The 24,925-nt window shown below is 36.5% G+C and overlaps 5 protein-coding genes across 11 annotated transcripts; 3 read left to right on the forward strand and 2 right to left on the reverse strand.

The window, feature by feature from the left end:
* The first annotated feature begins 709 nt into the window (after positions 1–709).
* LOC116651106 (benign gonial cell neoplasm protein) lies at positions 710–6,340 on the forward strand. 2 transcript variants are annotated; one of them, XM_032436944.2, is made up of 5 exons: positions 710–2,316; positions 3,944–4,297; positions 4,356–5,324; positions 5,380–6,067; positions 6,208–6,340. In XM_032436944.2, the coding sequence occupies exons 1-5, from the start codon at positions 816–818 to the stop codon at positions 6,338–6,340; spliced, it is 3,645 nt and encodes a 1,214-aa protein (XP_032292835.1). In that variant the 5' UTR covers positions 710–815. The 2 variants fall into 2 exon arrangements, with proteins under 2 accessions (XP_032292835.1, XP_032292836.1); XM_032436945.2 differs by having other exon boundaries at positions 711–2,316; positions 4,359–5,324.
* On the forward strand, positions 3,025–3,914 carry LOC116651108 (partner of Y14 and mago). The gene has a single exon (XM_032436947.2). It carries the CDS (start codon positions 3,092–3,094, stop codon positions 3,698–3,700), a length of 609 nt encoding a protein of 202 aa, XP_032292838.1. The 5' UTR covers positions 3,025–3,091; the 3' UTR covers positions 3,701–3,914.
* Positions 6,285–8,259, reverse strand: LOC116651107 (protein 60A). The gene has a single exon (XM_032436946.2). The coding sequence runs from the start codon at positions 8,089–8,091 to the stop codon at positions 6,781–6,783; it is 1,311 nt and encodes a 436-aa protein (XP_032292837.1). The 5' UTR covers positions 8,092–8,259; the 3' UTR covers positions 6,285–6,780.
* A 565-nt stretch (positions 8,260–8,824) lies between these two features.
* Positions 8,825–17,289, forward strand: CalpA (calpain A). Its single transcript, XM_002049911.4, has 13 exons — positions 8,825–8,995; positions 10,436–10,610; positions 12,427–12,603; positions 13,159–13,360; positions 13,776–13,896; positions 13,952–14,192; positions 14,250–14,882; positions 14,944–15,062; positions 16,035–16,077; positions 16,134–16,275; positions 16,347–16,544; positions 16,684–17,013; positions 17,066–17,289. Exons 2-13 carry the CDS (start codon positions 10,437–10,439, stop codon positions 17,149–17,151), a joined length of 2,466 nt encoding a protein of 821 aa, XP_002049947.1. The 5' UTR covers positions 8,825–8,995; position 10,436; the 3' UTR covers positions 17,152–17,289.
* Positions 17,290–17,920: 631 nt separating this feature from the next.
* On the reverse strand, positions 17,921–24,601 carry Fak (protein tyrosine kinase 2 Fak). Of its 6 annotated transcripts, none has more exons than XM_070209605.1 (21): positions 24,503–24,601; positions 23,976–24,074; positions 23,726–23,913; positions 23,413–23,667; positions 23,081–23,355; positions 22,910–23,019; positions 22,625–22,842; positions 22,324–22,567; positions 22,022–22,261; positions 21,735–21,867; positions 21,543–21,675; positions 21,421–21,484; positions 21,283–21,363; positions 21,012–21,216; positions 20,807–20,946; positions 20,597–20,745; positions 19,429–19,518; positions 19,351–19,375; positions 18,924–19,290; positions 18,746–18,856; positions 17,921–18,682 (listed from the first exon to the last, which is right to left on the reverse strand). In XM_070209605.1, exons 2-21 carry the CDS (start codon positions 24,025–24,027, stop codon positions 18,208–18,210), a joined length of 3,555 nt encoding a protein of 1,184 aa, XP_070065706.1. In that variant the 5' UTR covers positions 24,028–24,074; positions 24,503–24,601; the 3' UTR covers positions 17,921–18,207. The 6 variants fall into 6 exon arrangements, with proteins under 6 accessions (XP_070065706.1, XP_070065704.1, XP_015029864.1 ...); XM_070209603.1 differs by having other exon boundaries at positions 18,924–19,287; positions 19,670–20,745; XM_015174378.3 differs by having other exon boundaries at positions 19,670–20,745.
* Between the last annotated feature and the right edge of the window lie 324 nt (positions 24,602–24,925).

The following is a 24,925-nucleotide window of genomic DNA, read 5'->3' on the forward strand; positions in this document are numbered from 1 at the left end:
CACTTATGCCGACCGAATAAGGTTTATTTTGAAACAACATTTGCGGTAATACTTACTGTAGATAATCGAGCTGACCCGTGTGTCGCAATAAATCTGTAAGTGAGCAGATGCACCCTGATCTGCGCGATGGCAACCTTCATAGAAAAGGAGAATGATGGTTGACGCAGATTGAGATAACCGTCTTACTTTGAGGGAGACCGGGTTTGTTCATTACAAGAAGGAGGCCAACCTGGCACCAGAACAGGATGATATTATTTACTTCCGATGCAGGTAATTTGGTGTCAAAAAACCAGTGAACCAACTTAGGCTCCCCAATGAAAATCATATCAATTAAATCAATATATTTTCGTAACAATTAACAATAATAATATTTCTTACTTCTATACCACTAAACAACTTTAAAATTTTGTTTGAAAGGTTTAGATGATCGCGGTGGACCTTTTTGTAAATTTGAACAATAATTTTATTTAAATAATATCGGTTTTTTATTAGATCTCAATGTCAATGTAAGAAAACTTTGGTTATTTTAGTTTTTCACGATATATTTCTTAATACATATTAATAAAACATATATTTAATACAACTAACTTATTTTAATACGTGCAGTAGACTCGTCCGATTCCATATGTAGACTTTTGTCGGTCACTATGTTAAAAACTGATAGAATAATCTAAAAAACGTTGCATATCTTTCGTGTTCTATTCCGTCATTCCAAGTTGATTTAGGGGATTTGACTGTAACGGACAAGTTCAGTTAAGTCAAGTTATTCCTTATATTGAATCAAATTGTTGATTAACTTTAAACGCATATCAATTATGGAGCATACAATCCGGACTAAATTTATTCCCCAACAATTATTATATTTTATTGCTGGTCGGCGCTGCTGTCAGCAATTTGCTTGCACATTCCGATCAACTGAGCACAATATACTATTTGATTCAGCACATACTTTGGGCTTACGTTCACAAATCACATTAATAAATGGGCAGCAATGTGTTAAGGTATTCAAACCGCAATGCAAACACTTTATAGAAGAGCCAAAATCCTTGACATTGTCTCCCCCAACTATAATTGACATGCTCTCATTATTGGCGCGTACAAAAGCTCTAGGAAGGGATGAGCTGCCCTGTTGTGCGGATTATTTTGACGGACCCTGGAGTGTTAAAATTCCGTCACTTCATATTCCGTTAACAGTTCCGACGCAACCAACAGTACGTCTTAAAACGGAAAAACGTAGCAAGCTCATGAGGAATGGCTCACTCTACTCGCACCACGACGATATTCTTGGCTCAATTTATGGTCATCGTGTGACCATGTTTGATGGCAATCTATGCTTGGACAAATCCATATTAGTGCCGCTTTTAATTTTGGAAGATTCCGAATCTAAACATATCAACGTAAAAGTGATTTGCATCGAGAAAGATAATATACTGGCAACCTACAATTGCGAGCGTTTCGCCGAATGTTTGGCTGAAAATATTGGCGAAACTGTGGGCATCCAAGTGCCTCAGCATAATATCATAAGCTCGGCAACACATGTTGTCTACACAACTGCCAAAGCCTTTATGCGCTCCTTATTTAACAAGAACTCAAAGAAATTCAGTCAAATTAGCCACTTTGTAATAAATGATGTACACCTACACGATCCTTATACCGACATTCTGCTCTATGAATTGAAGCAAGCATTAAATTTGGATCGAAATCTGAGAATCATATTACTTTCACAAGAGTGTGATTCAATGCGATTTGTGAACTTCTTTGGCGAGGGCACGAAATTCTGCATGGAGCCTCTGAGCCAGATTAGCCCTAACATTTGTTATTTGGAAGATATCCGTAGGCTAGTTGCATTGACTGATATTCAAAAGGCCCCAGAGATTTACCAAAAGCAGCGGCAAGTGTTCAGAAACAAAAACCAGAGAAACGAACAAATAGATAAATGTCTACAGGCATACGAGGAGATTGGCAGCGATGTGGCTATCCGTCCGTTTCTTTACTCGATCAATTATGAGTCGGTTCCGGTTAACTATCAACACTCGGTTACGGGCAAAACGGCTATTTTGATTGCCTCCCAGCTGGGCAAAGCGAATCATCTTCGATTGTTGTTGTTTATGGGTGCTAATCCATACATTTCGGACGCACAACACGAAAACGCAATAACTGTTGCAGCTTTAAATGGAAACGCGGCATGTATTGATATACTTGAAAATTTTGAACTCCATGGATACGTTGCTAAAGATGCCAAACCAGAATTTGTTGATTATGATCTTATTATCGATCTAATGTATCTTATATGCACAAAGCCTGACTTCTCACCAGGTAAGATAAAAATATCCTTAATATTAAACATCGTACGATCTTCGATGTTGATAAATTGTCAATAAAATTATAATTGTTCAGTATGGCACGAACAGTTTATCTAAAAAAGGTAGCTCTATAGAAATTGATCGACTGGGAGTTGTCCTGAACCTCCCATTAGTAAATACACAAGAAGAAAAACACATGCCACAGAATTTCGATTATAATTCATCATAAAAATTTCCAAAGATTTAATACTTTTGTCGACATTATCGTTTTGCAGATATGCGAGATCCCCATAGCTCGTTGAAATCTCAAATACCCTACATACTCCTTATGAATGTGTACAGCAAATTCTGCACACAAATTTACTGTAGGGTATTTAATATCTAACTATCGATTAGAACGGTATCGATTATCGATAACAAGAACTCGATGTGTTTCATTTCCAATCGTTTTATTCATGTTATTTTGCGGCGAAATGCTCTGTATTAATTCGTCTTAACAATCAGCGTAATTTACCTATTAATACGCTTATCCAATGACATTTGAAAAAAAAAAAACGTTTATCGTCAGTAAAATAAATTAAATTTATGCATTTATTGGAGGAAAGATATATATATTTGTCTTTTTTAAAATATTGTATTCGTTTTTATTCACGAAAAATCGTTTATAAACATATCTACATACACTCAATTGGTCCATCTCTAAGTGTCAATATCGATAAATTTAATATTTCCATTAGAATTTTATTTTTGATCGAAACTATAGTTTGGTTTTGTGTTGTTCAATTAAAATGAACTCAGTCTTGGAAAGCAGCAAGGGAAAAGTTATTCCGGCTACCAAGCGCCCGGATGGCACTTGGCGCAAAGCACGCCGAGTCAAAGACGGTTACGTACCACAGGAAGAAGTTCCGCTATACGAAAGCAAGGGGAAACAGTTTGTTGCCCAAAGACAAACTGGAGTGCCTCCCGGCATGTGTCCACTTTTGGCAGCGGAATTGAAAAAAGAGCGCGAGAAAAAGGAGAAGGCAAAAGTAAAAAAAGTTGAAAGGCAGTCACCTAAAATTTTATTGAAGCCAACATCCCACGCTACGGAAGTGCCCAACTGTACAGCTACCCAAATTAACCGTGATTCTCCGAATGAGTCTGAAATTGCGAAACTATCAAATACCTTGGATAACAACCTAACGCTGGGCGACGGCCCAGAGATTGATTTAGCCAAACAAATCAAAAAATTGAGAAAAAAAATACGCGAAATTGAGCTAATTGAGAGTAGAATCAAAGCGGGCGACATAAACAAACTTGACAAAGATCAACTGGAAAAGGTGAAAAAGAAGCCGGAAATTTTAAAACAATTAAAGAAAATCGAGGAGGAGGGTTCTACTGCCATACTGAACATTTAGTTATTTTTACTGAAAACAAAAAAGAAAGCTTGTGTTAAACTTAAGTTTAACATACCGTACATGTCTGTTAAATAGTTTTAATTTGTGACAGCTAACTACATGCATCTGTTTTAAAAATGTGTGGTTCCGTTTATCTGTTCAACATTTTACATGATTAGCAAGTACGGCTATTTTTTAAATTAATTTATAAATAAATACGAAACAATGCCTATTACATGTTGTGTATACAATTATATATTTCAGGAAACATATTGATCGTTTTACCGACTTTTTACCATATAGTAAAACTTAACTATATGCTGTTAGGCCATTTATTGACAGGCAATTTGCAAGAGTTTTCCATATTTGTGTTGCACGAGAACATGGACAAGGAATATTTATACTCTTTAGTCAAGTCTCGCAAGGAGAACAAGAAGATCGTTTTAACCACCGACATAATCGAGTCCTTGCCACTCCCAATATCCTTTCAATATCTAATAGACACAGCATGCCAGAAAAGAACCTTATATGATGGTATCAGCAACAGTTCTGAGGACAGATATGAATGGGTAGCAACGGATTGTCTGCTTAGAAGACAATTGATTCTTGATGCTGAAGGTTGGTTTATAAATTTGTTAGTTCGCATAATGTAAGCCTAAGTAAATGTAATTTTCAGCAGTTTCTGAAAAACACTGTTTTCGGTTAATAGCAAAAGATGCATTCCAAATGCTGAGCGGAACGAGCAAGCCTCTACTGCAGACAATGCATTTGGACAAAATCTGTTTGACTGTCAAATTATTGTCGCCGAACACGATTATTAGTGAATATTTAAACTTAACTATTGCACCGCCGCCATTAATCAACGTCCACCAGACTGTGCAGTTCCTTAAAAAGATTGATGTGCTAGATGAATCCGAGGACGTGACATGGTTAGGCTGTCGGCTAATAGATATTCCTGTGCCTTGCCAACTGGGCCGTACTTTAATTTTTGGCATTTTGCTACAATGCCTAGATCCGATATTAACTATTGTCAGCTCGCTGATCACATCAGACCCACTGAGCATACCTTCCAACGAAGAAATCGACTACATATGGGATGGATTTACCATTTACATTCAGAATCGTATTAAAAACGAACGTGCACGTTTAGCGGAAGACCAATTTTCGGATCACTTAATTTTCGTTCGTCTGTTTCAAGAGTGGCAAAGCCGATTTAAAAATGACAAGCAACCAATATACCTAACCGATGACTACGAGTTCATGCTCAATGGCCTCATGGAACAGCTGAATTTAACCCGCATCAGACTTGTTAGTGCGCTGCGAGCTGCCAATTTGATACATAGCCAGGGTCAATTAAGTATACAAAACCTCAACAACAAATCGGGCAACTGGCCTTTAATAAAAGCGGCACTTACTGGCGGCTTGTATCCCAACATTTGCGCTGTAAATGATAAACAAATATACCTCAATTCGGGTCAGTCAAGCGAGGTGCATTTGCACTCTAATACGGTACTTCGGGACTTTCTGGAACCATTTCAAATATCCGCTCAGCGTATTTTCACGCAATGGTTGGTCTGCACGAAACAGAAGAACAACGTAAAGTATGCAACTGTTGTGGTTCCTCTAGCCGTAGCCATGTTTGCGGGTAAGCTTAGAATTCTATTTTGAGACTAACCTTCATATTTTTTTTTTGAGAACAGGCTCAACAAAGTTGGGACTTGGACAGATTACAGAGATTCAGTCGCCGTCGCATAGAAGCAAGATTCATTTTTTTATAGACGAATGGATATGGCTGGTGGCGGCCAAGTCCGACATCGAGCTGGTGTTGAAAGCACGGCATCAATTCTTTAAAATGTATCATAAATTTCTTAAAAACTGCACCGAATTGGAGAAGTGGCGAAACGAGTCGACCAACTCGAGGCAACATTTACTGCTCGAAACTTTGACTACAATATTTACAAATGAAGACGCAGCTGCCGGATTTAAAGAGTGTTCCTACATTGGTTTTCGACCCACTCTAAAGTTACCGGCCTTTTATATGCTCAGCGTCAATTCGCATTTCACTTGGCAACAATCAGATGACAAAACTGATTTAACGAACGGAGCACCTGGTTTAGATAGTATATTACTGCATATTGAAAAACATTATTTTTTGCTTTACACAGAAGATAACCCCGGGCAGTTTTATAAAAAAAGTGATGCGTCCTATATTGAAAGTGTCATAGGCAAGTTTGCCAGGCCGATCGAATCACCTAGTCGACATATTTACGTGATTTTGTATTCAAAAAAACCCGATAGAATCATAAGCATTAGCCGAGCTAAAAGTCAAAAGGGTGAATACATCTTAAAAGAATATTTCAGGAATGCAATCCCATTGAGCGAAATTTTGTAAGTATTAGCCAAGCAGGGAATCAAAGCAACCTATATAATTGTTTACGTTTGATTTCCTGTTGTTTACAATCAGACATTTTATTGACAATATATATACATAGAAATTTTTAATACAATACAATACTATAACTTTAAAGGCAGGCCTGTGCATCTTTAAATGTGAAAGCTCCCAGCTTTGATGGTCGCCAAGTGTCAATTCTTATCGACAAAAAAGTTGGAAATTTAATTATGGATTTATTTGCTTTTCGACACCATTGGATACACAAATAACAGCTAAAGTTAAGTTTACAATGTGTTAGTATTAATGGCGTTCTGTGTTAGCCATAGTATAAGTAAGATTAAGACAAGCTACAAGATTCACTTCCCACTTGGAATACATTGCATTTACAATAATTACGTATGTTTTGTAGTGAGTGAGTGATCTGAAATATATGTAATCTCGTGAATACTTAATTATGTGTTAATATAGTTTTTCTGTTTAAATTAAGTAAAATATGTTTACTTGAAAATGCATTCGATTTCATAATCTTACACAAATATAGAATGTTAAATGCGGTGACTACGGAAAGTTAACAGGTGATAACAAATATTTCTTTTTTATAATACATTTGGTTTATTTCTAAAAAAATATTCGAGATTATTACTGAAATTACAATGTATATTCGATTACACGGAAATGGTAAAGCAAATTTACAACTGTTTTAATTTTATCAATGGCACCCACACGATTTCACAATCATATTTCTATACTTTTTCAAGTTGACATTCTCATCGTTGAGATGATACAGAACAGGCAATGCTCCCAGCCGAGTTGGTGCACAGCAGGGTTTTGGCACCCTTTTGGGCTCGAGCAAGTGCACCAGAGTTTGAACAATTGCGTGATTCGTGGCATTCATGTGCGCATTTAGCGGAAAATTGCACTCTCCACTGCAATAGAAGGCGCCGTAGCCCTCCGGCGCGATTATCCAGTCATGCCAGCCCAAATCCTTAAAGTCAATGTAGAGTGTTTGCATCTGACAGCTGCGCGTGTTCTCTATTGAGTTCTCTATAAATGGATTTACCGGCTCGGATTTGCTCTTTTTGCGCTGATGCAGAGTGCTGCGTTTTGTTCGCTTCTGCGTGCTGTGGCCAGATGTGGATTTAATGAGTTCAGGACCTCTGAAAAATCCGATCATAAAGGGCTGATTTTCATCATCCACCTTTGTTCTGCGATGTATTAATCCGATATCATCGAGTTTGATTTCTCGTTCCGGTTTGTTCAGAGCATGTGCACCGATATAAATGCCGTGATTTTCGTTTGAATTAACGCGCCAATCATGCAACGCCTCTGTAACATTGAGCTCCAGCCAGCCAACGTAGTCACCTGTTGTATTGACCGACGACAACGGCTCCAGCATGTTCGGAGCCGATCCTCCCGAGCGTAGCATGTAGACTGTGACCGTAAACTGTTTGTTCGTTGTAGTCCATTTGCCCTCGTTAGAGTTTTGATATATGCGCAGTTCGGCCATCATTAGATAATTGTCTGTGGGAATATTGTTGACATCGAACCATAGTCGGCGTCCGTGCTCGTGGCGCATTTCTTCGACATTGTGATTACGTTTGTTCAGAAAAGTCATTATAATATCGCTCTCGTCTATGGCACGTTTGTCCAGATCTGTGATGAAATTCTGCTCGCTTTCATTGGCATCACGCTTCGAGCGGCTGTGATCACTTTTGTTTTTAATAGCAAGGCCCTCTTCTGCGGTAATGCGGTAATAAACGTCAAGCAGAAACTTGGGCGCCGATTTTCTAAGGGACAAGCCATGGCTTTTGTGGTGCAAGGGACGCGCGGCAATGCCCAGGAATTCCAATATCTCATGTGAGACGTCCAACTTATCATCGTCGGTCAGCACACGTTCCATGACTGTCTGATCTTTACCATTATCTATGTATATGCCAGATTGTGTACAGTGAGTATGGGGTGCAGTAAAAATAATTAATATTAACCAAAGCGATGGTAAAACGACAAGTGATGCTGTCATGATTCTTCGCACTATGAATTATTATATTAAGCTGCTGGCATCTAGTTGTATGTAGCTTAGACTGTTTTTGCAATCGTTCTACTGTGATTTTTTATTTGTGTAGTTATTAATGTGTACATCGAAAATACATACACACTTGTATTAGGTTCGTCGTGTGTATCTTAATCCCATGGATGCATTTCTTTCTTAAAGCCAATTCTTCACAAGTTGGCAGGGCTGCCACAATGATCTGCAGGGCGTACAAGCTCCGGAACCAAGTTAGCTGGTTCTTTTGTTCTACAATTCGCAAAATATGAATTTATATTTGCATCAATTCGATAAAAATGCTATTATTATTAAATTTAAATTTGTCTACTTTTCATAATCTATTGATATTCCCTTCTATAGAAAAAATATACAGCTAATTGATAATATCTTCCCATCAATTAGTTGCTCGCGAAGCCGTAGCTAATTATCATGTCAACTCTTTTTGTAAAGTCGCAAACCAAACATATTTTACTGCAACTTTTTACCAGCAGCAAAATTCAAATTGTATCTAGAGCGCGCCATTCATCAGATTAAACAGCTGTTCGTTCGATTTTTAGTACACGTATTTGAAAAATAACTGTGACCAGGGACTCCAGGGATACCAGGGATTCTGGATTCATTTCAGCTATCGTCAAATTAGTTCATTTTCGATAACAATATTAGTAATAAATCAGCTGACGTCTTTTGGCATAGTGCTCGAATAGCTGTTTGTTCATTGTAAAAGAGAAACCTGTCAGAGACAGGTTTGCTGAGCGAATAATAATACGAACAATTAACGTGTGAAACTACACAGTATATTTTGTTAAATACATGTAAATACATATATATACGAGTGCATCGGTATTTTTGTTTGTTGTCCGGAAGTGAGATTCTACAGGTGTGTTGCAAGAAAGTGTTTTCATTAATTGGCAGTGTTTAAATGCATATATTATAAATAGATGGTCTTGTATAATTATATGGATAAATATGCCTAATATTTTTAGTATATGTATATATACATACATACACATACGTATTTTGATACTATGTTATTAAACCTGATTCGTCACTGCATAGAAATATCAATATTTCGCTAAAAATATAAAAACTATAGAAATCTATAAAGTATGCAACAAACATATGTAATATATATTTGATTTTTTAATATGCACATATATATTAAACAATTCAAACAGATTACACACAAAAGTTCTTAAATTTGTATGTATTGGTACATATATTTTTTTTATAAAGAAACGCTTTCAAATCCAACGGCTTTATAATTAACAATGTCCCAAAATTATACGCACGTGCATATCTATGATGTCACCGTTAGATTGTATGTATGTATGTATGTATGTTCATGCGAATGAAACATTAAAAGCTAAATATGTTTGGGTGGGTCAGGCAGAAAATGTAAGAAGAATATGAATATTGCATGAATGAATGCATGAATGTGTCAATTCTTCATCTACTCAGAAGTGAATGATTTATGTGTGTAGCTTGTTTTAAATATTAATGTCGATATTATTGGCAAAAAAAATCTGTCTTTGAGCATATCTCTGAGCTAATATCAGCTAAACACGCAAAATTCTCTATGCATACATAGAATATTTCATATTTTGCCTTCTATATGCCTCAATATCGAAAGAAACTAACGACAGTTATCAAAATTTATTTTTCATTCAAATAGCGGACAACAGTTTCTACAAATAATAATTCTTAGCTTAAGTATAACTATTTAGTGGAATTTTATAACAAATTGTTAGCGAGGGAATCAGTATCCAGTTCTAATTCATCCCAAGGGAAATTATTTTTTATATTATCCTACAGATGTATATATATATAATATGATAATAAGATAATTACTTCAAGTCATGCAATGGGACTTACTTAATAGTTAACTCATCCTTGAAACACGCATGAGTAATAAAATGAACAACAAGTGAGAGGCTCCAGTCGGGCGCTACTCGCCTACTCGTCTCGCCTTTTGATGCTGACCAAGAGTAATAATATACTTTATGTGGTCGGCGATGTTTCTTGCTGCCTCTTTTTCACCCATTTTCAATTCGTTCAAGCATAGAACATATAGAGTAAAAGAATGGGACCATGCATACTTTTGTCGGCAGGTCCAAAGTCGTCTTCGTTTTTGTTCGGGTTCGAGACACGCTCACATGCTCAGACAGCAAGAGAGTAAGAAATACACATGATTTTATCTCGCTCCCACTACAGGAAACGGCTTTGGCTTACTCTCATCCATAGGATTTGCCATATGAAAGTTGCATAAGAGCCTGGATTTCGATGTTATTTTACGTTTAATTCGATGTTCTCTTTCCAGGATGGATGAACTTAAGGGTTTTCTGAAACAAGCCGGCCAAGAGTTTCTCAATGCCGCTGGCGAGGCTGCGATGGGCGCCGCCAAGGATGTGGTTGGATCTGTGATTAACGAAATATTTATAAAGAAGGAGGCGGATACCAAGCGCGTACTTCCAAGCATTAAGAATATGCGAGTTGTAAGTGATCAAAAAGAAATTCGAATTATAATTATTACAATATTGAAAAAAAAAAAAACAGTTGAACTTGCATGAATTCATATCTCATATACACTTTTAATATGTCTGCTAATTACGTTTCGGTCAAACGATAATTTAAAACTTAGCAACCCTTGCATAATGAAGCTGCCCTTTATTGTAATGTAAGTAATTTAGTTGACGGTGTCCTTCGCAACTGCAAAACATTGTCCTAGTACGTTCTATCTATGTGTTCGTGTCTTGTATAAATTATCAAAGGTATAATTTCCTAATTTCTATTACACTCTGAATGTTATTTCATCCTAAGTTTACAGCAAGACATTATTTAATGTGTATATAAATGGAAAGTAAATCGTTGTGAGAGCTAAATATATAAATATAATATGTATATATCGAACCGCACAGCCCAAATCGTAACAGCTAGGAATCTGACCTAGGTTCTATAAATCTCTATTGTTTAAAAATTTTCTTATGAAAGCCAATGGAAAGAAAATTTAGGTGTCAAAGCATAAAACTTCGAAGCGGCAACCCCGGTAAAGATCAGCTATTTTTCTTATATAAAACTGACTTTGATAAATGGTCAACGAACAGACCCAACCAAGAGATCTAGGAAGCTGTACGCGGAATCTGGCATAAGGTGCCCCTTCACAACTTTAATACTCTAGAGCGCTAATTAATTTATATTAACAGGTTTGGGTTTTATAAATACGTACTATGGCAATCCATTGTAAACTACGTAATTTGAGATTTAATCGGAAATAGAGTTCCCGAATAGATCACATGAATACGGCGAATAAATGACTTGGTATGATGCGCTCCTCTTGGTAAAGCCAAGACTTTCATTGAGTTTTTGTGAATTCTTTTCAGTACATTCGAAAACTTTCTTTACTTTTCATATCGCGTAGATAACACGATAAAGTTTTGTTCTAAAATCAATTTATTAATGTTGCCAATTTGTCCAAGATCTAAAAGTCGTTCATTTAATTACTTTCTGTTTAAGAACATAAGTTGGGCACAATACTTGTTATGCAAAATATTTTTTTTAATTAAAGAAACGTGTTTTTTATTTATATATACATTCTTGGGGAAAACCTGCTGAAAGAAGTATCCATGCAAAATTTCTCGATTATAAAAGCCTTAGGGATTCGAATCAAATGAAAGTCGCACAACTATGCCAAGGTTTAAATTATAAATATTTTAAATTAAATTAGAAATTATAATTGAACTATAGTTCTAGTCAACTGCACTCAACTAATAAATGGCTGTGTATTGTTATTGTTATTGTTATTGTTGTTGTAACGAAGTACGTGAAGACCTCTTCCTGTCTCGCTTAAATATATAGAGTATTACGCCTATGTTTATAAAATATCTATAACCATGTCGGATATTTGACAATGTATATGAGAGGCAGAATGGAACATCTGCAACATCATGAGAAATATATATATTCAATATCCGAGTAAAGCCGGGTAGATCTGGGCAGGTCCGTCTGACAAATCATTCATAACTTTTTTTCTTTCAATAAAATCGATAGAAATCCAGATCGATATCTGTTTTTTTAGCATATCTTTTATCTTTTATCCCTTAAATGGCACTGTAAATATTCAGCTTAAGTTTTTTAGGAAAGAGTTCAGGATATCTCCTAGTCTGGCACTTCCGACTGTTCCCCATTTTTTGCTTTCTACCATTGTGCAGAATTCGTAAATCACGTCAGTTGTGTAAAGATAATTTCTTATTTGAAGAATACAAATATTATACAAATTCTAAGTATAGCCTAATAAAATTTGCATTTTTCTAGCTGGGCGAAAACAACTCGAATCTTGGACCGCACTCGGAGGTGCAGGATTATGAAACACTTAGGAATAATTGTTTGACGAATGGATCTTTATTCGAGGACGCACTCTTTCCGGCCAGCAATGAGTCCCTCATGTTCTCACGCCGACCCGACCGATATATAGAATGGCTGCGACCTCATGTAAGTCTCTCTATTGATAGTCAATAAGCCAGCTTTTTAAATATTTGTGCACATGTTAATGATTAAATGACGTTAAAAACAAACAAACTTAAAATAGATAACTGAAGCGAATTATTAATGAAGCTCTGTCTAAGTTCCCTGTATAGATATCTTATAATTCTTGATGAGCTTTGACAGGCGAGTCAGAGTCTGTCTGATTATATTCCTTTCCAGACAACAATGCTCCAGGGGATACAATTAGATTTAGCCTACATATCTCAACTGCTTGACTCGATCCTCGAGGAATTGCCTCCATCAATTCACAGCTCTTGAGGCTCAGTCGAAATCGATTTCGGGCCAAGCATCCTGAAATGTCATGACTAAAATCTTCAGGAATAATTTTCTTCATCTATTGACAATATCTTTTCAACACATTATTTTTCGGGGAATTTTTAGAAATTGTAAATACATAAGCCAAGGTTTATTCCAAAAGCTATTAGTCTTTCGTTGCGCCTATTTTACTTCTTGTATTTGCTAATTGTACGACTTTTCTAACAATATTTAAATTTTTTTCAGGAAATCGTTGACAATCCTCAATTTTTCGTCGAAGGCTATTCCAGATTTGATGTGCAACAGGGCGAACTTGGCGATTGTTGGCTTTTGGCTGCCACCGCAAACCTGACACATGAATCGTCTCTGTTCTTCCGGGTGATTCCCCCGGAACAAAGCTTCGAAGAGAACTATGCTGGAATATTCCACTTTCGTTTTTGGCAATATGGTAATAATTTGAATTAATTTTTAATTTTATTTTATTTATCACTATGTCATAAGATTATATGTACCCCATACAACATATTTTTTGAAGAGAATGTTTGAATAACAGCCAAATGTTTGTCTGCCTTTCTCTATGCAAACCAGTCTCTGCCTATCAAGGCCTCTGACCTCAATGTCTGCTAGCATTCAAAAGGTTTTCAACGAGAGACTGGCATACTTTCGAAGTTCTCCGAATAAACTTAGGTTAATATTGCTCGCCAAACATCCTGCCAGAAGATACGTCTTTCCGTCCCGGGCCAGCATTATTTGCTTAATTTGGAGCAGCATTGTTGAATTTGCATTATTTGGAGAAGAATTGATACTCTTTTAGGCTTACAATGAACTTATATAAAACATGCCACCTTTTTGATTTTTAACAGGTAAATGGGTTGACGTGGTTATTGATGACCGTTTGCCAACGTATCGTGGAGAGCTACTGTATATGCATTCGGCTGAGAAAAACGAATTCTGGAGTGCACTCTTGGAGAAGGCATATGCTAAGTATGAATATTAAGCGTGCTGTAAAGTTGTAATTATTATTATTGTCATTCTTTAGACTTCATGGATCGTATGAAGCCCTCAAGGGCGGCACCACATGCGAGGCGATGGAAGATTTTACGGGCGGTGTCAGCGAGTGGTATGATCTTAAGGAAGCACCAGCGAATCTTTTTAGCATTCTGCAGAAAGCCGCAGAACGTAACTCCATGATGGGATGCTCCATCGAAGCAGATCCCAACGTGCTGGAAGCCGAAACTCCACAGGGATTGATTCGAGGACATGCTTACTCCATTACCAAGGTTTTGTAGTTGACTTTGTGTGGCGAATGTACAATGTAAAATTTTGTATATTTACAGGTGTGCCTTATTGATATTGTGACACCAAATCGGCAGGGCAAAATCCCCATGATTCGCATGCGAAATCCGTGGGGAAATGAGGCAGAGTGGAATGGTCCATGGAGCGACAGCTCGCCCGAGTGGCGATATATACCTGAAGAACAGAAACAGGAAATTGGCTTAACATTCGATAGAGACGGCGAATTTTGGATGTCATTCCAAGATTTTCTGACACATTTTGATCGCGTTGAACTTTGCAATTTGTCGCCGGAATCTTTTATTAAAAACTCTGAGGACAATCAGCAAAGCGGAAAACGTAAATGGGAGATGTCAATGTACGAGGGCGAATGGACTCCCGGCGTAACAGCAGGCGGTTGTCGCAACTTCTTGGACACATTCTGGCACAATCCTCAGTATATAATATCCCTGGTTGATCCCGACGAAGAGGATGAGGAGGGCAACTGCACAGTCATTGTGGCTTTAATGCAGAAGAATCGTCGATCCAAGCGTAATATGGGAATGGAGTGCCTTACAATTGGTTTTGCTATTTACAGCTTAACCGAACGTGATCTGGAAACCCGTCCACAAGGACTCAATTTCTTTAAGTACAAGTCTTCAGTTGGACGATCACCACACTTTATCAATACTCGCGAGGTATGTTGGTGACAAACCATTAAACTAAACCGCATTAAGTTGTCCTTTTGTTTCATTATAGGTATGCGCTCGATTTAACTTACCTCCGGGTCACTATCTCATTGTGCCCTCGACTTTTGATCCAAATGAGGAAGGCGAATTCATCATTCGAGTCTTCTCCGAAACTCAAAATAATATGGAGTGCGTATACAATGCAAATGCAGAAGAGTTTGTATATTAGATGTAATTCAGCAGCAGATTTAAATTTCTATTCAGTCCTTTAAACGAAATGCAATTTGCAAGGGGTGGGTATATGACAAAATATTTCGTCACTATATGCATGTATGATCCTTGATGTGTGTACAATTGTCGGGCAAAAGTGTAGCACTAATTAAATGTAGGCAAACGCGTTGAGGGGCTAGTAAAGTGCTTTGGCTAGAACACATTTTGCTTGGTAATATTTGCAGCTCAAAAAACTATTCCGGCTATTAAGTTCTTCTAAACAAAATATAACCTTTAGTATTTGCTTGTATTACTAACAACATAAATAATCAATGCTGCAAATGAAATAACGTATTATTGTTGCTTTATTTAGGAAGTTTATTGAGCTAGGTTTACTTAGATTGTTTTACTAATACGTCTATTATTAAATGCAGTTTGCAATATCTTTCCGTCCAAACGTATTTTTTATAGATTTATGCTCCTAGAAAGAAAATGTTAAACATTTTTCGTAGGCAAGGTTTTTTTTTATTTCAAATTTTAAAAATCAATTTTCTATATAAACTAGTATGAAAAAGCTTGAGAAATAATACTTTTTCTATTCGCTCAATTTTCAATAATATATTATGTATAACGTAATTCCAAATGTAAGATTTTTAAAATAAATATTTTGTACAAAATAATTAGATGTTTTTTTTTTTATTTCATTTTTATACATTTGTTCTTTTTTGCATCGCCAAACTAATAATTTTAACTTAGAATATTTAATATATTTAATTAGCTTTTCTTTTTAAGAAAACCTTTTTTTGGTATAATTAATTTATTGCATTTCCCTGCCTAAGGTATACTCAAAAAATTCAAAATGTATAATACTGTAGCAAACCATTTACATAAATTTGGAAATTCATTTTTCTCGCATACTCATCAGTCAAAAAATTTTTCACTTTAATATAGAGAGAATGATGACCACGTTGGGTACGGAGACAAATCGGACGATGTAAGTGAATATTCCCAAAACAGTTGTTTATTTAGTAAAAATGGTTTGTTCTCAAGGTAATACCAGGTTTTCCGACACCGAAGCCCATAGATCCACAAAAGGACAGCCTGAAGCGATTGTTTGACAGCATTGCCGGCAAGGATATGGAAGTAGATTGGATGGAGCTTAAACTAATTTTGGACCACTCGATGCGGGATGGTGAGTTGAGTGCACAAATATTTGTTGTTTAATATTTACGAAATATCTTATTTCGCTGTCATTTTATTTAGATCTACCAAAGCCTGTTATGTATAACCGAATCTCAAATAACAATGCATTTGAAAGTCAGACAGACCCTGCAGGAGATTCTGGAAATGCTTGTGGAATACTGTCCTTGATATGTGGACCATTCCTTAAAGGTACTCCCTTTGAAGAACATTTGGGAATGAATGATCAGTCTAAAAGGTTGATAGATGAAGGTCCAACAGGTAATTGAGCTACTTCTATATTATTAGTTAATTTATATGCTGCTATCAATAATTATTCTGCCCTTTAATTGATCTATAATAATTATCACAAAACTACTTATACTTATACTTCTTTATAACTTTTTTACCTTCTTTTTAGCTATTGTCGACGAGACTCACGGCTTTTCCAAAGATGTTTGCCGTTCTATGGTGGCAATGTTAGATGCAGATAAATCTGGAAAATTGGGTTTTGAAGAGTTTGAAGCATTGCTTACAGATATCGCAAAGTGGAAAGCTATTTTCAAAACATACGATACCGAAAATTCTGGCAGAATATCGGGCTTCCAGCTGCGTGAAGCACTTAACTCGGCCGGTTACCATTTAAACAACCATGTTCTCAATGCCTTGGGGCATCGATATGGTTCGAGAGACGGAAAAATCGCCTTTGATGATTTTCTAATGTGTGCCGTGAAAATCAAAACATATATCGGTAATTTAAGGGGTTAAAATTGTTGAAAAGCTTCTAACACATTTTATTGCAGAAATATTTAAAGAAAGAGACGCTGCGAAAAACGAAACTGCGACATTTACTTTGGAGGAGTGGATTGAACGGACAATATATTCTTAAGCGCACAGCTGCTTTTAGATTTATTATGATAATATTTAAGTGCACGCATACTCATTATTGTGTAAAAAATTTGGTTGTTTTATAGTGTTTTTTTCGTGTACATTTTAATATAGTGCACAGCTTTCTGTTAGTTTAAAAAGAAAAAAAAAAACTATTTGCATTGAAATCTTTTTACATATATTATATATTTTCAAATGTTTACCTATAAAAAGATATGCTTACTTTTTTAAAACAATTTTTATAAATTATTCATATTCAAAATAATTAGTTTGACTTGTTATAATATTGTAACAAGTAGATTATTTCTAGTCAAATAGTTTCTTATAGCCTGAATAAGAGTTGTAGCTTTGTGTAAATTTATAACAGGCTGAAGTTAATGTAAAGTATACGTGTTCTTAGCCAGTCGCACACCAGTCTGTGTGCAGCATTCCAATTCCCAAAAGAGAAGAACTAGCTTATATGCAGATAAGAGTTTAGCTGCAGCTCTGGATCCACCGTTGACCGCATGGCCACGACTGACGACCGGTCTACATGTGAAGCACTTCCAATGGCAACCCAACAAAGGCAATTTTTTTGCAACATCGGCAGTCTAGCAGCTAGTTTAAATATTGTGCAAATCCAGAGTCGAGCAGCGCACGGGAGAGTACCAAGTCAGTCCAATTTTGTACATTGATGAACGCAGTGGTAAATAGGTACAAATTGTGCTTGAGGTGCTAAAAACAGAATGGCCTGCAACTACACAAATCTAAAAGGATATTCTCCAAAAGAATGTTTTACGTATTTATTTATTTATTTTTCAATTACAGAAACACGTTTTAGTTCTTAAAGTATTTTGACTACTTGACGATTTAATAATGCATTTCATTGCGGCCGGCCGACGTTGAGTGTTCGTCATATTATATGAATATGCAAGATATATGTATGTATGAGTTCTTGAGATGAATTTCGCATTTGTGAAAAAACACCTGCATATTTACATACTTATTTTGGTTTGTTATATACACAGAATGTTAGCATATACTATCTTAAGAACAAATAGGATAGAACCTTTTTGATTTATGCGTGGCCATGTAACGTGGATGTATTACAGTACATGTGCTCGCCTGGATTATTTAATGTTTCCTCAATTATTTTTAACTGCTCATTTGAATTTCCTGTTGCCTCATGGCTAATATCATTTCCCCTATGTAATGCTCCTTTAGTTTTTGCTTCACTAACGATACCACTGCAACTGGCGGTTTGTGAACTTTGCATATTTAAGCCTTGGTGCAAGTTCTCATTGTCGTAAAGACTAATGTCAGCAATACGATTCGCAATCGGTTCATCAGCAATAGAATGAGGTGATGCGGCTGAGCCATTATCGGGAGGCGATTGGGCGGATTCACAGTTTAACGAACTACTTGATTCTCTTCTGGCTAGCTTGTTTGTGTTTGTCGTTAAAGTGGGTTGATATCTATTTCTTATTGAATCAACTACATCGAAAAGATTCTTCGCATCCATGGCCAAGATGTGTGCGGCCGACAGCATACTCCTTCAAAAAAGAAAAATACGCATATATACAAATTCAGTTCTTAAAAAAATATGATATAATTACTTTCGATATTCATTATCCAGAGTAGTATCATTGTATTGATGTGCTAACCGCATTGCTGACACTAAATCATGCATATCTTTGGAAAGAACTTTGTGCGCCATCTCTACCTCTCTGCAAAAGAAAATCATAAAAATCTTTAACAAATTCAATTCAGTTTTGAACAAGCAGAATATATTACTTCAAGGCTTGGGCCGGAAACAGTAGTGATATATTATCTACTGATTTGAGTAGGTTCCTTAGCTCGACCCCGACATTTTTGACTAAATGCAAGTAACCATCAATGTGCGCTTTTTCAACGCCTTGAGAAAGTACCATTATTGACTTTACAACTGCGGTTGTAGCACAGTACACCTCATCGTTTGTTCGATTTATTGGTCGAGTAGAATCTTGATTTTCGCCAATTCTAGACCTTAAGCTTTCTTCTGCTGCCGAAGATACCGTCTGGTCCGATGGACAGTTATTTAGCTTAAGTGAAAATACATTTGCGACGGGTATTTTTGGCCTTGTGTTCGAATTCGATCCAGCAGGATAGCCTATTGTGCCTTCTGAAATCAAATCAGGTTTAAAATGCTGATGTTTTATCAAAACCTCGGTTTCAACTGCACCTGGTATTGGACTGGATCTCTTTCTCTGCAAAATCATAGTTAAGTGACTAGTTTAATAGTTATTTGCATCATACTTACGACCATTTCTTCTTGATACAGCCATTCACCATCGCTATTGCTGTCCTTGCGTTGTTGCCACAATTGTTCGCCAATTGGTTTGGGAATGCTCTGTAAATTATTATTACACTTTACTCTCCTTGAATCAATCATTTGCATTCAAAATAACTTAAAAATAACCGATTAGATAATAGAACCAAAAAACTAAAAAGGCAAACGGCGTCTGGTTCATGTGTCAGCATAAAACCTTGTCCAATCAAACCTGATTTCCCACTTCTGAATTTATTTGAATGCAAGCTGCTCCTTCCAAATTATCGCTCTTAAGATCAACCTCAGCTGGGTAAGAAAGCGTTGTCCACTGCGGCTCCCACTCTCGTGGAATTTCTTGTAAGTCGTTTGATGAAGTTTTGGTGCATAAGCCGCTTTGCTTTCCGCCGGAGTTCTGAGGGCATTTGTATTCTTGCCCTGTTATATTCGGATTTACTGCAGATGCATTCATTAATGATACCGAATGGGCTTTTTCTTTTACAGACACACAGGTTTTAAGGCCAACCCCACCAAAGTCATAGATTTCTTCGGGCAGAGACTCGCATTCGGTTGATGTCTTCATTTGTTGACGATATGCATGGCACTGACTCTTGCGTTCGATGCCCCTGGAACGCTCTGAAAAATTCGTGCCGTGTTTGTGAAAAAGCATGTTTTGCGCAGCCATTAATGATTGATGACGTTCCAGACTGCCACCCTTTGAGTGCATCGGCTTATCCATCTGTGGTTGATGCCTTTCGAGACTGCCGTACAGACTATAACCTGCGGCCCTTGCCGTTGGGTTGCCAGATTTGCTGTCCATCTGCAGTTGATTCATGTGGAAATCATCCGTATTTGGTGCACTTATTATAAAGTTATTTTTCAGTGGCAAATTCTCTGACACATATCCTGATACCGGCTGAGGCCTAATATTCATAGGGTGTAAATATGCTGGCATAAAGGTCGAGTCGAAAGAACTAATTACAGGTGATGAAGATGGATAAAGATTTTGAGAAGAGGTGCTGGTTATTGGAAATTGAATTTGAGGTTTATCTGAATCAGCGACAGGATCGAGTTTTAGGAGCTCCGCTGCGGGGAGCTTAGTAGTTTTAAGCGAATGATTCGATTTACTGGAATCTATTCCTACGGCTAAAGTATTAAATACCGAAGCGGGTGTGGTGTAGGCTGCAGGATTTATGCCTCGCTTTTGATTCTCCATCATTAATCTGGCGAGCACAGCCGGATTTTGGGCAATAATATAGGTCTGGGGTACAGTCCTGTTTTCCTCTGGCGTATTCAATATGCTTGGAATATCTAAAATCAAGTATAAATATAAGCATATAATCCATTTGCAAGATCTGTCTATAAATATTACCAGTGTCATTTACTGTTCGGGATGGCTTTAGTGGAGGAATGTCGCTGTCTTCAGTGCCAATCCAAGATACACCTGCAAGTCGACGGTGCTCCCTTCTCATTGTCTCAGATGAGTTTATACTGTCTTCTAATAAAATTTCACTAAAAATATATATTTTAGAAGACATTATCCCAACAAACTATAGCTAATAAATCTACAAACTTACTAAAGGGTTTCCTTTATCCGTTTAAAGTTCGGTCTTTTAAGCGGCTCGTAAGCCCAACACTGAGACATTAATGAGTATAGTCTAGGCGGACAGTTCGGTGGCAATGGCAATCTCTCCCCATTTTCCAGCTTTGTGATGACGTCGCTATTTTTCACGCCTTGAAATGGTTTAACACCTAGCATAAGTATCTCCCAGATGCATACACCTATCCGCAGAGATCATATAAATGTAAATGAAGACATATTTTTTTTTTGTTTTCTCTTTCACCAACCAAACATCCACACATCACTAGCTGTAGTGAATCTTCGAAAATTGATTGACTCGGGGGACATCCATTTAATGGGTAGTGCAACTGAAATCTCATTTTATAAAATAATATTCAACAGTTGATTAGATATATTTTTCTAACCTGTGGGAGTTGAGTGATAATAGGACTGGTCAGAAACCCAGCGCGACAATCCAAAATCAGCCAGCTGAAATTGGTAAAGATATAAGCGCAAATTCTCTACTCCATCAATAATTGGTTCGCACCTTCACACAAGTAGGTGTGCTCACAAGAACGTTTCGCGCCGCAATATCTCTGTGAACGAATTTCTTAGATTCCAAATAGCTAAGCGCTGTTGATAGTTGGTAGCAATATTTAAGCAGAGTTCCGTGACTTAATCTTGAAATGAAACAACTCATAAATATTTGAATACGTGGCGTAAATAATCAGAAGCATACCTCTCACTGTTGGCTTTTAAGTACGCACGCAATTCGCCGAGCTTAGCTAATTCCATTACTATCCAAATGGGCGTTATACTGCAAATGCCAATCAACCGAATAATATGTGGATGATCGAACTTCTGCATTATATCTGCAATGAAAAGCCAGCCAAATTAACAAAGCTCAATAACAGTGCCAGGAATTCAGCTTAAGATATGAATCGTGCTATACATAAAACCAAATTTGTAAACCCTTTTCACAAGGTTTCGGACTGTAAAAGAAAATTGAGTATTAATTGAACTTACATGCTTCGGCAAGAAAATTTTCTGTCTTTTCTGGATTCTCGTTAGCTTTACATGTCTTAACGGCTACTTGCATTACATCATATTTGGCATCGATAGTATTTGAAGAACTCTCGTTCCTTTTGTTTTTCGGTTTAGCTGATATTGGTACCGTATATGTTCCAACATAAACATCTCCAAATTGACCGACCCCAATTTTTGCACTAAGAACTATTTGAGATCGATCAAGCTCGTAATTGCGCACTAAATAAAAAAAGGGCTTTAAAACGTTACAAAAATAAAAAACATATTAAAATATAGTTTACCCGTGGGTGTGGAGTAATCACCCTCCCCTTCTAATAACCCGATTTCAGCGTAATCATCCGTGAGCATAGGTTTACTTTTATTCGGAGACGACGAAGTTCGATCGTCTTGCGAAGCGTTAGATGCATTTGGTGAGTTTTTTACATTTCCTCCCATGTCCGTTTCTCGTTCCCAAACAGTAAATCCTAGATCTTTCGTTAGCAGCCTGCAATAACCATCAATAAGATCGGCAATACTTTCAGCGGTCTGAAAATTAAAAATAATTAACATATGCATTGAAAACCTGGGAATTGTAAAGCTTACATTTACTCCATTGCATGTTATAATCAAATCTTCCGTAATATTAGATGCAGAAATTTTGATTTGAGTTTTAATTTTTCGGCAATTGCATTTTAAATTCTGTAACTCAAGTTCATTGGATGCTTTTTCTTTTGGAAGAGCGCAGGTTTTAATAGAAACGACATCTTTAAACTGTGCTACATTCCTTAAACTTGCTTGCGGGTGTGTTTGGTAAGAGATTCCTAAATAAATAAATAAAATACAAATAGGATATACAAACAAAAAGTTGGAAGTATTGAAAATTCTTACCAATATGCGGACCAACATGCAGAATTCCTGATATATTCCAGGCCGAGCTCAAGGTCACAGAAAATTGTTCGAAATCGGTTAAATAAAAGCTTTTGAGAAGATCGAAAAACCTGTATAAAATAGTTTTGAGTTAAGCATATTTCTACTAAAATTTAGCACAAGAATACATACTTTGTCAAGTACTCGATGTCATTGTAATTGTAGACCTTTTTGTATCCGACCTGTATCATTTTCTTCAGATTCTTTGGCTTTGTTGTGCTTATCACAGATTGAGGAATAAAACATTTAAACCCAATTTCCTTTTCAATGTAATCGATGTGTTGCTTCTTATCTGGAGCTTTCAGTGTTATGTTTTTGAAGTAATGCCGTATACCCAAACAGCATAGTTGAACTGCTATATCAGCATCCACGGGCGATATATTTGATTGGATATAATCGTCCTTTACCTGCAACCGAACACATTCGGGTTTAAAAGTTATCGGAAAATATTTAACAAGTATTACCTGATCAAAATAATAAAAACATGTTGTTTTGTCTTCGTCGAATAAGTCTTGAATCTTATGGGGCACATATCGCACGCGCAACTCCACACGCCAAACACCTGTGACAACGGATCGCCGCCCATGATGCGGATCTTTGCCTTCAGCTTGATCTGCTTTTATGGGATCGTTGTTTGGACAATCTACATTCGAGCACCCGGGTGATAGTATGTGAGACAAAACTTTTTCCATTGATGTCGTCCTAGCTAACCATAGTACCTGTTAAATATTATATGGGTTATTCAACTAGTAATAGTGCAGTATTTGAAAGACATACTTCTTTGGTTATGACATTCAACATGCGACATGCATATCGCTGAATGCTCGGCGGCGGTTGTCCGTCCTTGCCAAACTCTTCAACTGTTTTCCGGATGATGTGGAATACCGTTTCAGTTTTATGAAAGGCTATGGACTTAAAACTCTTGTTTGGCATGTGTACATGAAGAACGTAATCTTCATATTGGGCTAATAAATAACAAAAAGTGCATTAATTAACCAATTTGGTTTGCAGGCATATATGTACTTACATCCATTGTTCCTATGCGGCTGATCGCTTTGGTTGACTTCTGCGGTGTTCATGTTCCAAAAATACCGCTCTCTAGGCGATTTTTATAAAAATTCACCACCTATTAAAGTATGCAACCCAGTTTATTGACATATAATCATTTGCAACAAACACACAGATATTGTCTTAAACTATTGTTCTTGTACAGCAATAATATGGTTGGTTTTATTTAATCATGAATTAAGCCCCAGCCATATCTTAAGCTAGAACTTCAGTCTGTCTTAACACTCTGATTAATTGATGCGAAACTCAAATCTATGGAAAATATATGCGTATGTACGTATGTATATTTCTATGAGCGCACACATACACATATATAAAACTGTAATATGCACATACACTCGCTTATAAATGCTTTCGCCTCAAATGTTAAATGAATCTTTTGTGTTCATCAGATAATTGCCAACTCAAAATAACAATTGCTTATAAACTTATTGACCAGAATTATTTAGTTATTTAATAATTGTAAAATTTGAAAACAGTAATTACTTCCCCACACACGTTCTTCTTCTTTCTTTAATGTTTCTATTCATAGGAGTGTCAATCTGTTTTACATGGTACTGGCATGCCACTCACACAAAATGTGAACATGTAGACAACAGTGGCGTCGAAAATCATGGTACTACTAGTAGGAAAGGTATTCTAATTTGCATTCGTATAATTATATATAAAAATATATAAAAATACAGTTTTTTTTATAATTCACAAATTACCAAGCTATTGAACTTTTTTAAATTTTGCAAATTCTAGCCTTGTCTATTAATAGGTTTGAAACTTTCATTTCTCATTTCTTTTATAGATATGTAAATCCCAAATATTATTATATATTCAATCCCTTTTGAGTATCTTTATAAAAAGTCATTTAAGATGCGTTTCATAAATTCCCCAAAATCCCCCCAGCTAGGTAAAAAA

The sequence above is a fragment of the Drosophila virilis genome, chromosome 5 (genome assembly GCF_030788295.1).
Source record: "Drosophila virilis strain 15010-1051.87 chromosome 5, Dvir_AGI_RSII-ME, whole genome shotgun sequence".
Lineage (NCBI taxonomy): Eukaryota > Metazoa > Arthropoda > Insecta > Diptera > Drosophilidae > Drosophila > Drosophila virilis.